The 16923-nt window shown below is 49.1% G+C and overlaps 1 protein-coding gene across 10 annotated transcripts in view; it reads right to left on the reverse strand.

Annotated features, from left to right (window-relative positions):
* The window catches only part of TRIM67 (tripartite motif containing 67), a 53035-nt gene that overhangs the window by 8375 nt on the left and 27737 nt on the right, over positions 1–16923 (reverse strand). For 2 of the 10 annotated variants that reach the window (XM_058543034.1, XM_058543032.1), the window contains 5 exons: positions 7003–7098; positions 5024–5146; positions 3913–4023; positions 2398–2557; positions 170–315 (listed from right to left, as the gene is read on the reverse strand). In XM_058543034.1, the coding sequence (XP_058399017.1) occupies positions 170–315; positions 2398–2557; positions 3913–4023; positions 5024–5146; positions 7003–7098 (636 nt within the window). Of the gene's footprint in view, positions 1–169; positions 328–2397; positions 2558–3912; positions 4024–5023; positions 5147–7002; positions 7099–16923 lie in introns of all 10 variants that reach the window. The other 8 variants (XM_058543036.1, XM_058543033.1, XM_058543037.1 and 5 more) reach the window with 5 other exon arrangements.

The raw sequence follows: 16923 nt of genomic DNA on the forward strand, positions 1-16923 counted from the left end.
CCATCTCCTGCGAGCCCAGACCCACCAGCTCTCTGTCCTTGGGGCCGATGCCCTCTCTGGTGGCATCAGAGCTACGGGCAGCCCCACGGGCTAGTCCAAAGCCCGGGGCAACTCGAGCCACTCCCAGCCTCCGCATTAGAACACCCCCAAACAAGCAGCAGGGCCTCACCCGGAACTGCCCCCCGTCGCCATCGTCCAGCTCCAGGATGTAGCCGTCCACGGGGCTGTGGGTGAAGGGCGGCATCCTCCAGGCCAGCGTGACACTGTTGTTGCGAGTGCAGCACTTCTCTAGCTGCAGCAGGGGGCCGGGCGGCACTGTGACAGGGACTGGCAGGGTTTAGTGCACCACACCCTCTGCAGGGCCCGGGCACACCCATGCACCCCCTCCCCCATCCCTGGGACCCCTGACCCCGGGAAGGAAAGGGGGCAGAATTTTCTCACTGGCCACCCTGTGGTCACTCTCAGCCTCTCATATGCACACCTCAGCCCTGGGAGTCTCAGTGTCAAGGCAGGCTGGGGTGAGGGCAAGCGAAGTGAGGTGACCGTGTACTTCTCACCTCTAGAGGGTGTCCTGGAATCTGGGGGAGGCAGGAGAGGCATGGCAGATGCCTCCACCCCTCTGAGTCTGTAGCCCTAAGGAAGGGCTGTCCCCCTCCTCACCCACCCACTGAGAATCACTGGTTTTGACTCTCAGACCCGTGAGAAACTCATGAGTAATTCCCACAGAGCCGTATTCCGTGTGCCTCCTAGTCACAGCACAAGCCTATATGGACCCTCTCTGCGGGGCCAGCCTGCAGCTTACCCTGGGACTGGGGAGGTACTGGGGGGTGCAAAATGCAAAGACACATTTAAATCTTTGGCTGGGAGCTTTTTAAAGGCCCAGGGAACTAGATCCGGGAAGGAGAGGCAATCTCAGAGTTTCATATAGTCAACCCATGGAATCAGGGATTTGAATCAAATGTATCATAAGTTCTATTAAGGCCAGATTGGGAGAATGTTTTTATTTTCTAGTTGTGTTCAGGTTCAAGAGATTTTGGAAATAAATAGAGTCCACGTAACATTTATTAAAGGGAAAATTGCAACATTAGTTTTGCAAAAACTACAGATTTCAGTTTAGCTCCAAATATTAAGGCACTGTCTCCCAGATTTCAGCTGATGGTTTAGTTGGGTGCAGCCCCCGGCTTGCTTACGGATCTGGTCTCAGGGCTGACTGGGTGCAGCCTGATTCCCAGGTCTCAGTTTACTGTGTGTAAGAGTCCTCTCTCCTGCTTCCTCCGTGGGTTCCACTACCCCCAGCTTCTGGAACAGCTCCAAGCCTCCTCCTTCCACACAGCACCCTCCAGAGCCACCCCCCTTCCGCCCTCCCCCACCCCCATTCTGCCAGGCTCCTCCTGCTCCTCCGCACCACCTCTCAGTGACACCCAGGGCAGGCGGTGTTTCCAAACCTCATCCGAGGTGCAAATTGAGCGTAGGAGTGAGCATGGAGGTGTGCAAGAGACTTGCTTCTTCTTTAGTTTAAAAATGGCCACATATTGTGCACGTGAGGGTTTCCTGAGTTCACATATTCTGTAGGTTTGGCACTGAGTCCTTTGACATTTTGGTTTAAAAAACCAAACAGCTTTATTCCCTCTCCTGAATGTACCCTTGATGCCTCTGGAGAGGCAGCCTTTAGAACAAGTCTCTGGTTCTGGCCAGCACTTGCTAATTTTGTAACCTGGGACAACTTATGAAAACTTTACTTAACCCTTAGCCTGTGCCCCTCATGGCTCTCAGAACTCACCTCCTACCATCCTCTGCTTTGTTCAGTCTGCTCTCACCTCTGACCTCCTGGGAGCACAGAAAACTTATTCCTGCCTCAGGGCCTCGGCACTTGCCATCCCTCTGCCGCCTGGAATGTTCTTCCCCTATATTGCATCTCTCTCCTCCTCCTCGCCTCAAAATACCCCTCACACGTCCACCACTGTCCCTTTCTGGAAAAGCACCTTCCTATAGCACCAGCCACTGGACATTATGTTATAGCTTTGTTGGTATATTGTCTATTCCCTTCTCTAAAATGTCAACTCAATCTTGTGAGGGAGTTTGTAGCCTTGTTTATGTGTCCTGAGCACCTAGAATGGTGCCTGGCACATGGCTGACACTCAATAAGTGTCTCTAAGGAACAGATGAGCCTCTTTTACAAATGGGAAGACTCGGGCTCTGACTGGGGTGCTACAGGTCACCCAGCTAGTGGGTGGCCGAGCTGGGACTTGAACCCAAGGCTGTGACTTCGGCGTCCCTCCCCTCCCAGTCCATCTCATGCCACATATCACAAGCCTTCTGATGGCGCTAAGCTGCCCCTTCAGAGCGGATGCTTCTTCCAAAAGAAGCACTGACTGAACTGGGCCAACCACGGCTCACCCCTACATTTCATCTGAATGAAGTCCAGCTGGTGGATGGCCTGCAGCAGCGGCTCGCTGTCCAACGTCAGGTCAAACTCCGCTGACACTTTTGGCTCCAGGGCGCCTTTGACCCACTGCTCCTGAGACACCTGGACACGCTTGATCAGGGCGTCCGAGATCTTGAAGGGAGCACAGAGTTTAGGGTTTCGATTCGCAAAGGCAAAATCGTGAGGCAAGTGGTGAGGAGGAGATGAAATGGCCTCTGCCAGTTTGACACTGGGCGAGTAAAAAATGCATTATACTGTTTAAATCGTATTTTAATAGTGCAATCCTGTTAAATGTAAAGAAGCACTTGCTTGTTTAAAGAAATTAGGCTAAACTCTTTTGGGAAGCCAATGATACTTTTTTTTTTTTTTTTTTTTTTGTGAGGAGATCAGCCCTGAGCTAACATCCGCCAATCCTCCTCCTTTTTTGCTGAGGAAGACGGCCCTGGGCTAACATGGGTGCCCATCTTCCTCCACTTTATATGGGACGCCGCCACAGCATGGCTTACCAAGCAGTGCGTCGGTGCGCGCCCGGGATCCGAACCAGCGAACCCCGGGCCGCCGCAGCGGAGCGCGCGCACTTAACCGCTTGCGCCACCGGGCCGGCCCCCAATGATACTTTTTAAAATATACAAAAGCGTTCTTCATTCATTATACCTCTTTTGGAAATCTACTTTGCAAAGTGAAACATATGAGTAGTTGGTCCAGGGGCTGAAAAAAGCACTTCCCATAGCCCCAGAATTCTGAAGCTCACTGCCCCCGGGGTGTGTCCTTCAGGTCATTCTGCAGATTCTGTTCCAAACTCTCACTGCATCACACCCACAGCTCTGCTTTCCTTTGCTGGAAAGTCCTGCTCATTCAGACATTCGCACGTGTCCCTGTAGAGCCGTGATCCTGTGTACCCTTTTTGGTGACTAATCAAGGGAATTCATCATTTTCCCCACAGACAGAGGGCTGAGCTCCTGTCTGAATCACTGCCATGTTCCTGAGAGATGCTTGTGACCTCCAGTCAGCCTGGCTGCTGGAGGGGTGCCTCAGCAATGCTGCACTGGCTCTGCAGGCAGTGGTCATTTGTCCAAGCCTGCAGGACTCTGCACACTGAAGTAACGGACAGTGTAGATTCTGCTAACTCACTTCTTCCAGTGCAATCTTTCCAGCTGGTTTGGCAAAGACTGTCATTTCCCATTTGTGGGGAACATGTTGAATTGGGGTCTCTGGAAGTCAAAGCATAAATGCATGGCATTTTGGCCCTAGAGAGTATGACATTTGACCTCCTCATTTAATGATGACATAGAGCCAGGGTCACAGCTAGTGAGAGGCAAAGTCAAGATGAGAACCTAGGTCTTCCGGAATCACTGAGTAAAGGAGAACCTACTCAACTCCAATCCACTGGAAGGGACCTTCCTAAAACTTTGGCTAGTTTGAGGAGCGGTGGTGGAGTTAGAGGAAGAAAGCCAAGCTTGCATAGTGTCCTCTGGGAGTGGGCTCACCTGTAGGAACCCGGAGGGGTCGTTCTCCTTGATCACCTCCAGGCAGTATTCCATCAGCCCTGTTGACTGGCGCAGCTTCAATGTGCAGTGATTGATCTGGTCCCAAACCATCTGCGATGAAAAGAATCCCTAGTAACCATCTCATCAGAGAAGAGCAGCCAGGCTGCAGCGAGAGTCAGAGAAACAGCACAGAGAAAGCCCTGGAAGAGGCAGCACTGTCTAGACCAGCTTGCACCCTCTCCTCTCACTGCTCTGCTCCTGAGTTCCATGTGCCCTCCTTATTGGGGAATAAAATGAACCCACTTCCCAACAAGCGGGGCCACAACGAGCAAACTTCCTGACCTCTGGATAGAAAGCAGAGAAAGTACATAATCTGAAACTCTCCACATGACCGGTGACCAACTTCTGTCTCCTTGTTACTTGTTGGCAGTCATGGATAACTCGATGGGCTCAGCTGCTTTGTTTGTAAACCGTGGACCATCTCCCACACTCATTCCTTCTTCCTTTGAAAGTAATAATTCTGATTCAGTGGGAAATGTCTATAAAATAGATTGAGCGCCCCGGACAATGAAGCAGTCCTTCTTCAATGCCAAGTGTTCATGGGGCGCCTGTCTGGACCAGGAACCCAGTGTCATGTGAGGAGAACCACCCTCCCAGCCCATGGTGGATATTGGTTGTACTATTATTGCTGACTACTGAGTTCATGAGACATCAGAGAGACCCTGAAAAGGGGGGCAGAGCTGGAGACCTGAGCAGAGCAAGGCCTTGTCACTGTCACTGGTCACTTTTGCTCTGCAAGATGAGAACAGGAGGAGTCCGTTAGACAGAAAACAGGAACTCAGAGAAGATGGGAGAGGGTGGACTTCTCACTTGAAAACAGCAGAATTCAGGGCATCTGACTCTAGCTTTGGAGGGAGAGCACGGGTGTTGACTGGCTTTAGGGAAAGTCACATGAGTGTAAGTAAGCCCAAGGCAGCTTGCTCATCCCTTCCTTGCCTCATTCATTCATTCACTTAACTAATACTGACCCAGTGCCTACTGTGTGCTCCACTGCATGCTGGCTGCTGAGGCTGTGATGGGGACTGAGGGTGTCAGTCACCTGGGTACCTACCTTCAACTTGTGCTCCCTCTCTTTAGTAACCTTGGTGAGCAGCTTGGCTTTCTGCCGAGTCAAAGCGTCGACCAGCGCATCACACTGAGCAACCAGGCAGGCTTCATAGTCCAGTCCATTTTCCTGGGGGAAGCAGAGAGCTTTAGGGAAAAGACACGCTGAAATCTAGCAAGTGCTGGAGACAAAGAAGTATTTCAGAGAAGCTCGTGTTGGCGTTAGCCGTAAAGTTATTAAATTGGAAACAGCGTAAATATGAATTAGGGGAGGGGTACATGAATCACGGCACATCTATGTGATGGAATATTCCGTAGTCATTCAGACCTTGTTCAAAGAATTTTTAATGTCATGGGAAATGCTTATGAGACTGCTAGAAAGAAAAAAAAAAAGCAGACTACAAGTTGTGTACAGCATAATCTGATACATATTGTGTGTGTGTGTGTGTGTGTCTGAAGTAATGGAACATGTCAAAATGGTGAGGTGGTCACCTCAGGTGGTGAGATATTGGTGAACTTTTTCTTAGTTCTGTCTATTATTCTCTACTTTCCAAATTTTCTGTAACACATACTTTTGCTTTTTATAATCAGAAAACGGTAAAACAAACCAAACAGTGCTCTTGCTGTAGGATCTTTCTCAGTTCTAAAAAAGAATCCTTCTAGGTCTCTAAGATCAGCATGGATTCAGAACCCGTGGTATGGGCTGAATTGTGCCTCCTCCCATCCCCCAAATTCCTATGTTGACGTCCTAACCCCGGTACCTCAGAATGTGACTGTACTTGGATACAAGGTCTTTAAAAAGGTGATTAAGTTAAAATGAGGTCATTAGGGTGGGCCCTGATCTCATATGACTGGTGTCCTTGCAAGAGGAGATTAGGACATAGACACACATGGAGGGAAGACCATGTGAGGACACAGGGAGAAGACGGCCATCTACAAGCCAAGGAGAGAGGCTTCAGAAGGAACCAACCCTGCCGACACCTTGATCTTGAACTTCCAGCCTCCAGAACTGTGAGGAAACAAATTTCTGTGGTTTAAACCACTCAATCTGTGGTACTGTGTTATAACAGCCCCACCAAACTAATACATCTTGTGTCTCTGAAATATCAGAAACATGACTTAAAATGCCTTGTGGCTGAATTCTGCATTTTTTTTTTTAATTTTTATTTATTTTCCCCCAAAGCCCCAGTAGGTAGTTGTACATCATAGTTTCACATTCTTCTAGTTGCTGTATGTGGGACGCGGCCTCAGCATGGCCGGAGAAGCAGTGCGTCGGTGCGCGCCCGGGATCCGAACCCGGGCCGCCAGCAGCGGAGCGCGCGCACTTAACCGCTAAGCCACGGGGCCGGCCCCTGAATTCTGCATTTTAACTTATTAGGAAGGATGGCTTCTATTGGCTGATTCAGAATACATTGTCCTCAGTCCCTTTTCTCCATCCAGACACTGGAATGCCATACAGGTTCATCTTCTGTAGGAACAGTTCCTCTATGCATGCACAGTCATACGGAGCACACGAGTGTACTCTCCATACCCTACAGACAGAGCTCCTGTGGCCAGAGACTGTGCCTTATTGATCTGTCAGGCTCAGTACGTGACACAGCATGGGTGCTCAGTAAATACATTTCTTTAGGAAATAATGCATTTATATTTTGATACATTGATTACACGGGAACAAAAGCACCATGTACAGATACCGCATAGGACTACCTGGCCATGCAGAGTGCTGCAGTACATCTCTCTGGCTCTCTTTCTACAGCTCTCTCTAACTGAGTTCATGTGAAATCCCTTTCCCATATCAGGTGTCACCTGGGTGTCAATGGCTTGAGTGTGTGGTATCTGCAACATCTGAGGCTGTACAGTAGGACAAGCAAATCTTCTCGTGTTCATCATGGACAAGAAGCTTGCCAAGAGACTTTTTCTTTCTTCTTGATACTTCTCATACACTTCCTACACTGACTGGCCTCCCAACGATGGGGCTATGCTCACCTGGATCTGCTGCAGAATGTTCTTCAGCTGAACCAGAAATTCCTTTGCTTCTTTTGCCTTATCGGAAACTCCATTTAAGGCCTGAGACAGTTGGGCCTAAAAAGATATCACAGATTGAAAAGGAAAATTAGATGTCAAAGGCACACAGTTTGCACTTCATCATAAAGGCTTGTGTTTATTTATTTACTCATTTATTTTTTTGGTGAGGAAGATCAGCCCTGAGCTAACATCCGATGCCAATCCTCCTCTTCTTGCTAAGGAAGATTGGCCCTGGGCTAACATCTGTGCCCATCTTCCTCTACTTTATGTGGCATGCTGCCACAGCATGGCTTGACAAGCAGTGCTTTGGTGCGCGCCCGGGACCTGAACCTGCGAACCCCTGGCCACCACAGCGGAGCACGTGCACTTAACTGCTGCGCCACTGGGCCGGCCCCAAGGCTTGTGTTTATAAAAGGGGACAGAATGGATCCCACCCGTAAGCTGTCCTTATTTATGAAGAGACCACTATTGACTCATGGTCCCTACAACATATGCTTAATTTTCCAGCAATAGTTAATAAGTGTCGATTGACCTACACTCTTCTATCTGGACTCCAAAGCTGGATAGAGGTAAGGAGCATTCAGCTAGTTGGTTCAGGCTGACAGCCCTGCCTCTAATCTTTGCAGAACCCAGGACAAGAAGACAAATAGAGCCCTTGGCCCAGTCTGGCCCTCTCTCCTGCAGTTCTAACCCTCATCAGTAGGACCCTCAGACACTTAGGTATGGACATGCCAAGTCCCAGGCCAAGCTCCACCCACCCCACCCCTATGCAGTGGGGCCTAGGGGGGATGGGCAGAGAAGAGGCCTGCAGGCTCTGGAAATAGGCTGGAGCCATATTTAGGAGTGGGAATCCTAAGGTATCCTCTAGAAGGGGGATACAGGCTCCTGGTGGCCTCCTCTGAGCCCTACAGACTCCTCACCTTGTGGAGAGGGGTGTGGACAGAGGAGGCCCAGAGGGAGCCTCAGCTGCTGGGGCCCAAAGGTGGAACTGCAAGTTGGGATCAAATATATGGCCTTTAGCATCATTCTTCTTCTCAATGACATGTATATACACACAATTGAATTTGTCTTCAAAACCTAGCTATTGAGTAGACTGATGACTTTGATTTTTAACATGACTCTCATTTTTCAAATTAAAAAGCTGAGAATGGAGCAAAATGGGGCCAGAAAGGCCAGGGTCATACTCTGCCCCCCTCCCTTTCTTTAGGTCTCTGCTCAAATGTCACCTTGTCAGTGAGGCCTTTCCTGATGACCCTATAAAATAGCCCTCTCCCCTCCCCCTGCTTTATTCTTCTTCACAACATTCATTACCACCCGACATCACTTTTTTTTTTTTTAAACAGTTTCATTTATTTTTTTTTGTGAGGAAGGTCAGCCCTGAGCTAACATCCATGCTAATCCTCCTCTTTTATTGCTGAGGAAGACCAGCTCTGAGCTAACATCTATTGCCAATCCTCCTTTTTGTCCCCCCAAAGCCCCAGTAGATAGTTGTATGTCATAGCTGCACATCCTTTTAGTTGCTGTATGTGGGACGTGGCCTCAGCATGGCCAGAGAAGCGGTGCGACGGTGCGCGCCCGGGATCTAAACCTGGGCCGCCAACAGTGGAGTGCGTGCACTTAACCGCTAAGCCGCAGGCTGGCCCACCGACATCACTTTTTTACTGCCTGTCTCTCCGCCCTAGAATGAAGATCCCTAGAACAGGGACCTTGCCCGGTTTGTTCACATGAAGAGCACCTGGCACATGGTAGCATTAAATAAATATTTATTGAATGAATCAAAGAATGTGATTCTTTAGACCATACCCACGGTTCTCAAAGGTGTTCCCTGGACAAGCAGCATCAGCGTCACCTGGGAATTTGTTAGACATGAAAATTCTCTGGCCCCACCCCAGACCTACTGATCAGAAACTGGGGGTGAGGCCCAGGAGTCTGTCTTTTAACAAGCCCTCCAGGGGGTTCTGATGAGTTTTGAGATCCACTGGACTGTACAAACACAGCCTCAGCTGAAAATCTCTGAAGAAGATGGCAAACGAAGCCATGGAGTGGATGAGAAGACACAGGGAGATACGTGGAAAGAGAAGGAAGAGGCCTCAGACCCAGGGAGCACCAACATTCAAGGTGAAGACAAGTTAGGGTTTGGTTTCTATCCTGCCTAGAGAGAGCTGCGAGCCTCAGACTGTGGCTCAGCTAAGATGCAGCAACTTGGAGAAGCTTTTCCTTTCTCCGCTGGCTTCACCATCCCCCCACCCCAGCTGACATAGGCCCCTCCCCTCCATAGCTCTCCCAGGGTTTGCCACTCACTACTGCAATGATCTATGCGGGGAGACTATCCAATGGAACTTACGGGAATGACAGAAGTGTCCTATGTCTGCTCTGTTCAACATGGCAGCCATTAGCCTTATGTGGCTATTGAGCACTTAAAGGTGGCTAACGTAATGGAAGAGGTGGATTTTTAAATTTTATTTAGTTTAAGTTTTAACCATCACGTGTGGCCAGTGGCTACTGTTCTGGACAACACAGATTTTTGCACCCATCCTTAGAGGGGTATAGGTCCTAGGATCACTCAGCCCACCCCCAGATAACTGCACGTGGAAGGAGACTGAGATGTCAGCATCATTTATAAGCTCTTTAACAACAGGGATTTTCAAATTGAAGTTTATCAGTGTCCAGAAAAGAGTAGCACCTTCCTTCCTACCACAATCCCCCAAAGCATGGGGCCCACCAGGGCTACACCAGCTCCCTCCCCAGGGAGGGACCCGCCTCCCACTAACCTGTACAGTTGATGGTGGAGACTTTGTCTTTTGTCTGCATTTTTAGCCACTGGTGCTGGCACAAAGTAGTGGCTCAAAAACTACTCGCTAGCTGACTAAAAAGCAAACTAATTGCTCAACTAGAGGCATATGCTAAGATAGCACAGATCCTAGTAGATCCATCACCACTGCCACCAGCCTGTGCTGTGAGAAGCCCAGCGATGCCACGTTAGTGAGGGTCCTCTACCCTCCACCCACACTGAGAGCCAGCAAGGCTGCATCCCAAACCACCCCAGGGCCTGTTGACCTCCTTCCTGCTTGGCAAGTAGACCAAGAAGCTTGGCAAGGAGCCCAAGAACAGAGTGATATTGAAGGAGACCAGTGACCTTAGGCAAATACCAGGCTGAAAGGAAAATAATCTCACGGCTCAGTAGACACTGCTTCAAGGCCCACCAGACTTGCTGCCTGATCTTTCCCTCTGCTTCTCTCAATGCCCATCTGGAGAGGCCACCGAAGCGCAAACCATTTCACAGCCCAGCAGTGTGCTCATCTGCATGAGGGCTTCTGAGCCCTGGTCTGCTGGTCTCCATGGAAGAGCCCTGGACGGTGGCGTGAGGCTGGCCACCATGAAGGGATGTCCCCCACAAGCACACATTTGTACTTTTCTCAACTCCAGCAGCCGCCTGTGTGAAACGGCCACAAGTCACCTCTCCTTGCCCAGGTGACAGCATTGTGGAAATTGGGCCTGGTTATTCTGGTGGAAAAGGAGCAAAGGTTTGTGGGTGAAGATGGAAATCATTTCTCAAGCGACAAATGGTTTATTTATTGGCAGTGTATTGGGGGTTTGCAACATATTGTATTTTGCTTCAGTTTTTTGAGACATGGGAGTCTTCTTTTCCACAGGGACTATTTGGAGTGCTAGCAGAAGACACTGAAAATTGTCCCTTTCTCATCTGAGACAAGAACCTGCAATCTGAGAAATGAGAAAGGATAGTTTTGTTTCTGTGGAAGTTCATTATACCAAACTCTTGGAAGAAAAGGAAATATCCAGGCAGAAGGAAAATTTTTTTAAATCATTAAATGGATTTTAATTCGAATCAAAAAGCTGCATTTTATGTCTTCCTATTCCTTTAAAGTTAAAATTACATTCCTGAAGAGTCTCTGAGTTTAGATAGACAGCTTAAAAATATTTCCATGCTGAGTCAAACCAACTGCCTGCCTGGCCCAGAATCATGTCTTCACCAGTAGCCCTGAGGAGCAGCTTCTAGGTGCACAGGGCAGTTTTCTGCCCTACCCTCCCATTCTGGATGGTGTTATAGTGCATTATAATGCATTAAGCGTGAGAACTTTGGGCTAGTATGTTTCAAATCCTGTCACTCATTAGCTGTGTGACTTGGGAAGATACTTCATCTCTTTGTTCTATAGCGTCCTCCCTGAAGGATGGGAATGATAATAATAATCCCTCCCTCATAAGAGTTTCTTACTATTATGCTTAGTCATATAACCCAAGCACTCTTGAAATCCTTTGGGTGTATCATATATAAATTGTTATGGACTGAATGTTTGTGCCCCCCCAAATCCATATGTTGAAGCCCTAACCACCAATGTGATGGTATTTGGAGATGGGGCCTTTGGGAGGTAATTAGGTCATGAGGGTGGAGCTCCCATAGTGACATTAGGCCCGTATAAGAAGAGACATGAGGGAGATCTTGCTCTCGCTCTCCTTGCACACACATTGAGGAAAGGCCATGTGAGGACGCTGCAAGAAGGTGGCTGTCTGCAAGGCAGGAAGAGAGCCCTCACTAAGAACTGAGTTGGCCAGCACCTTGATCTTGGACTTCCAGCCTCCAGAAAGGGGAGAAATAAATCTCTGTTGTTTAAGCCACTCAGTCTTTGGTATTTTGTTACAGCAGCCTGAATGCACTAAGACATGAATTTATCCAAATTACCCAACTAGGACCTATTTATATTTTCAGTTCATACAGCCTCAGAGATAATTTACGTGTTTGCCACAGTCTCTGTGGAGAGGCCTCTAAGTTGCCTCTTTTTAAACTTGATCCTTGTTCTCTAACATCAGGATTATCCCACAGAAGTGCAGAAGGTTAGAGACCAAGGATCTAGACATGGTTCTGTCCAACCTCTCATTTTACACAACCAGAAACTGAGCTTCCAGTAAAATTTAACTGTAAAGGAGCACACAAAGGTATTAGCACATTACTATTCAAAGGTATAATGTACAAAAGTGCAGGTAGCATGCCTGACACACAGCAGATGGTCATTAAGTGTTTCTTTCTGTGAAAGTGCTTAAGATCATATAGCTAATTAGAGACTATTCTTGTTTAAATGTAAAAGGCCTAGAATCTAGGTGCTCCTCTCAAGGAAACTACTGTCCACAGGCTTGAAGTGGGAGGAGGAATAAGATCCATGTTATTATAATATCTAAGTGTTTGAATGTAGCTCACACCATCTACTAGTGTTTGGGGGACATTTTTCACAAGAGCTAGTGAATCCTTCCCTTTGGCACTATGGACCCCACTCCTAAACAAAAAAAGACAAGGCCCCCAGTAGAACTCTTAGCCCCCATCAATTGGAGTATAGGGCAGAGTTTGGGGTTCAATGCTGCCCAAATGCATTGGTGGGGGCAATGTTGAGCTACTCAATGAAGGTCACCACTTAAAGGTCACTCCAGAAAATTGAATCTTGCATATCCAAATAACCTCCTGACATTCTCTCTCAAACAGCTCTGACTGGGTCATTTCCCCACTCACCAGTGTGCTTCACGCCCCACTCACTCAGGGTCCAGCCCCATAGCTCCGTGTCCAAGGCTCTCCATGCTGCCACCTCTCCAGCCTCCCCTCCCAGCGCTGTCCACGTGGTTTCCACTCTTCGGTCAAACTGGACTTGGCCACCTCTGGGCTTTCCTCCTCCTGCCTTGGCTCCTGCAGTCCCCTCTGCCTCGTATGCTCTCCTGCTCCTGCTTTGCCTGCTGTTGCCTGTTAACATCCCATCCGTCAGCAAAGACCCTTCCCAAATGCTACCTCCTCCTGAAGCTTTTGCTACCCTCCCCAAGTGGAATATGCCCTTTGAACTCCTTCTAGCTCACTGTTTTGGGGACAGGTGGCCCAGGGGAGATACATCAGCTTTCCTATCCTGTTGGCCGAACCCAGTCCCCTGGTGCCCTGCAAGCTTGTCCTGTGCATCTCTGTGTGGGCAGCACAGCGCCTCACACCCTAGAATGTGCTCCGTAAATATCCATGTCAGTGAATCAACTTTGTTCTAGATTTTGTTTGACTAACACCCCCCTCCCCCACCAAGCTATTCAAGTCCCAATCCTCTCACACACTGGGCGTAATTAAAATGGCCATGTGGCCACCCTGAACCCACCGTTTCTATGGCACAGAGCCCCATATAGTACTGGGCACTGGCAGTCCGACCCTATCCTGTGGATTGAGACACTTGTCATGACTTCTGGATGTTAACTATTTCTAGTTAACTGCCACCACTGATCTGGCCCAAATGTAGTCATACTAGAGGGGACTTCTGAGGTCCTCCCACTCCCTGACTCTGGAAGACCAGAGGGCTCCTCCACCCAGTCTCACACTCTCCCTTCCTAAGCAGCCTGCCACAGCCAGAAATCCCTGCCCGTAGCAGCCCCTCTCTCCAGCTGGCAGGCAGCGGCTTTGTTTTCCAGTCTGCTCTGAACTCCAGCCACAGGCTCCAAGAGCCCAGTAACCAAAATAAATAACCTGCCCTAGTGGTCAGCCTAAATTGAGGCTCTGAGATGCATGGTCGGCGTTGGTTGCTCTTACTGTGGAAGCAGATGTGGTGACAGAGCTGGAGACTGGAAAGCAGAGCAGCACTCCACTCACCAGGGACAGCTCACAGGGATGGGAGACAGGCGAGACAGGCTCAGAGGTCCTGGGAGCAGGGAGAGGAGAGGACCCATGCCAGGTGCTGAGAGGGTGACTGAGACAGACCCCCATGAGGTAGATTCCCCAACCCCATAGGATTTCCCCTGCCATGTCGGTTCCCAGGATCCAGCCCCAACCCAAGAGGCCAGGTCATGGAGACTTTGCTCCGTGGTATGAAGAATTGATGGTAAGGGGCGAAGTGGACAGGGTGGGCCCTTGGGTAGAAGTCACTTAGGGAAAGATCAGATCAGTATTTGCTGTGAGGGGAGCACTGTTGGGTGGCAGGCCTCTTCCATGTTAGGCTGTGGGTCACAGGCTGAGGGGACCCCTCTCCCCCAAGAGGCAGACAGGGGCTTTGGCGGAAGCACTAGGATCCAAGGTGCCCAGGCAGCCTCTCTCTCTGGTGGATGTGACCCAGATTTGGGGGTCCTCTGAAGCAAAACAGTTCAGAGGATCAGCTCCTGTCCCACTGGCCCCCTGTGCTTCTGGCCACTGGGCCATAAGGAGGAGAAGTGGGCTTTGAATGGGGCTCTCCAGTGCAAATCCAGTGCTCTGTTCTGGGCATGGAAGCTGCCTCCAACCCCAGAACCTCTAGATGGAGGCCGCTGCCACGACTCTCCCAACACTGAAGAATTAGTGATCTGTGAAGACCCACCACCCCTTACTGCCCCCACCCAGGGTGGATGCAAAATAAAAGAATAGGGAGGATCTACCTTTCCTTGATTCCCCAGACTCATTCAATTCCCTTGTTGTGGGTTCTTGTGGTATACGGTTTCCTGCAGCTGCTGTAACAAATTACCATAAACGTAGTGGCCTAAAACAACACTGGTTGATTCTCTTACAGTTCTGGAGGCCAAAAGTCCAAGGTGAGTCTTATGAGGCTAACATCAAGGTGTTGGCAGGAATTTCGCTTAGGAAATTCCTAGAGTTTTAGGAGCTTTGTGCCAAGAACCAGGTTGAAGACCAAGTACATATTTTACCATAAATCACAGTATCCCACTGTTACACTGGGAGGGTGTGTGAGGCAAGAATAGAGAGGTGGGGGAGGAACATGCAGGCAGCTACACTCTGGGAGAGAAAACAAAAAAGAGGACTTGCTTTTATCTATGAAGGGCACTCCCAACGGTTCACTCTGCTGTCCCTAAAACTAGGCTCCCTGTCCCTCAGCCTAACCAGGTGCCCACCTCCACCTATCTCCACCAGGAAGCACCACCAGGAGCCCTCTGCTTATAGTCTGGTCCCTATGCCTCTCCCACACCGCCTCGTGCCGCTTAACGCCCCCTTCAGGAGACAGAAGAGATGGCGCGCACATTGAAAAGGGAGCTGAATATTAACCGAGAATTTGGCATCCTCACTAGGCACAGAGGAGAAGGTTGTGAAATAGGGTTACACGGACCATGTGGATTTCCCCTGCCTTTCCATCCTCCACTCAGTAATAAGGTATTGGTTTTTTAAATTTGCGGCTGATGAGAATCCCTAGAAAGAGTTAAAAATGTCCTAATGGTTTTTTTTTGTGTGTGTGTGTGAGGAAGATCAGCCCTGAGCTAACATCCGTGCTAATCCTCCTCTTTTTGCTGAGGAAGACCTGCTCTGAGCTAACATCTATTGCCAATCCTCCTCCTTTTTTTTCCCCCAAAGCCCCAGTAGGCAGTTGTATGTCATAGTTGCACATCCTTCTAGTTGCTGTATGTGGGACACCATCTCAGTATGGCCGGAGAAGCGGTGTGTCATTGCGCGCCCAGGATCTGAACCCCGGGCCGCCAGTAGCGGAGTGTTCACACTTAACCGCTAAGCCACGGGGCTGGCCCTGTCCTAATCTTTTGACAGAACAGCAATAATAAAAGAGAAATGTGGAGCACTCATTTAAGAAAATTAAAAGGCAAGGACTCCTGGATAAGCAGAGAAACGAATTTCCAGGCATCATCTTGAGAGAGGCGGGAGCACCATGAAGACACACTCACCTTCCACCCACGCGAGTGGCTTCCGCACTGTCCCATGGTAAATCCTACTCCCCACGCAGGGAGTCTGAGCCCAGTGTGGCAGGTCTCTTCTCTACATTGCATCTGCTTAAATGCTCCCTCCTGCCATGTAAGAGATGAGGACCCGGGACATGAACAACTAACACAGTGGTGACCTCCTGGCCTTGTCATTTGCCTGGGCAGCTTTTGAGTTTTCCAGTCTTTGGTTTATTTTCCACTCAAGATTCATATGCTCGTTAAGATTATATCCCCATCCGCTTGCTGATCAGGCAGACACGGATGTCATGAAACTATGTTGGTAGAACAGGCCTCTGTAGGAGGGTAGAAGCAATCCAGACGGCCGGAGCAACACCTTCTTATCATCCAAGCTTTTATCTCAAGCCTCTAGAGCACTGAGGTGGGAAAGGCTGCTTTGTATTTGCATGCAGTCAAGGTACTTTTCCTTCTCAACTCAAGTTTGCACTCTGGATCAGCTTCAAGGGGAGTGTTATGGGTTGAATCATATCTGCCCAAAAACATATGTTAGAGACCAAACTCTAGTACCTCAGAACATGACCTTATTTGGAGACGGGTCTTTACAGAGGTACTCAAGTTAAAATGAGGCCATTAGGGTGGACCCTAATGCAATATGACTGGTATCCTTATAAAAAGGGGAAATTTGGACACAGAGACAGACACTCACAGAGGGCAAATGCTATGTTAAGATTGGACTTATGCTGCTGCAAGCCAAGGAACTACCAGAAGCTAGGAGAGAGGCCTGGAACAGATGCTTCTCTAGAGCCTTCAGAGGGAGTATGGCCTTGTGACACTTTAATCTCAGAATTCTTGCCTCTGGAACTGTGAGAAAATAAATTTCTGTTGTTTTAAGCCATGCAGCCTGTGGTACTTCGTTACAGCAACCCCAACAAACTAATACTACCTGTCAGAGGTTCACAGAAGTCCTGCTTAAGCCAGAAACTGGGGAAAATCCTGATCTGTTCTGTGCTGCCTGGAAATGTGCTCCTCCTTCAGTAAGAAATTTTGTCTTGAGTGACGTCAGCATCATGGCGGAGTGAGCTTCCCCCATTGAACTCCCCCCACTAAGACACAACAAAAAGGACATTCGTATTCCAACAGAAGCTATTCACACAACACAAGGGACATCTGAGGCACTCAGGCAGCCATACACTTGAGGACTGAGGTCCTGGAATCTCCAGAGTAAGTGGAAGGAGGTAAGAGGAGCTCCCTTCCTTCCCCAAGGAC

The sequence above is a fragment of the Diceros bicornis genome, chromosome 6 (genome assembly GCF_020826845.1).
Source record: "Diceros bicornis minor isolate mBicDic1 chromosome 6, mDicBic1.mat.cur, whole genome shotgun sequence".
Classification (NCBI taxonomy): Eukaryota; Metazoa; Chordata; class Mammalia; order Perissodactyla; family Rhinocerotidae; genus Diceros; species Diceros bicornis.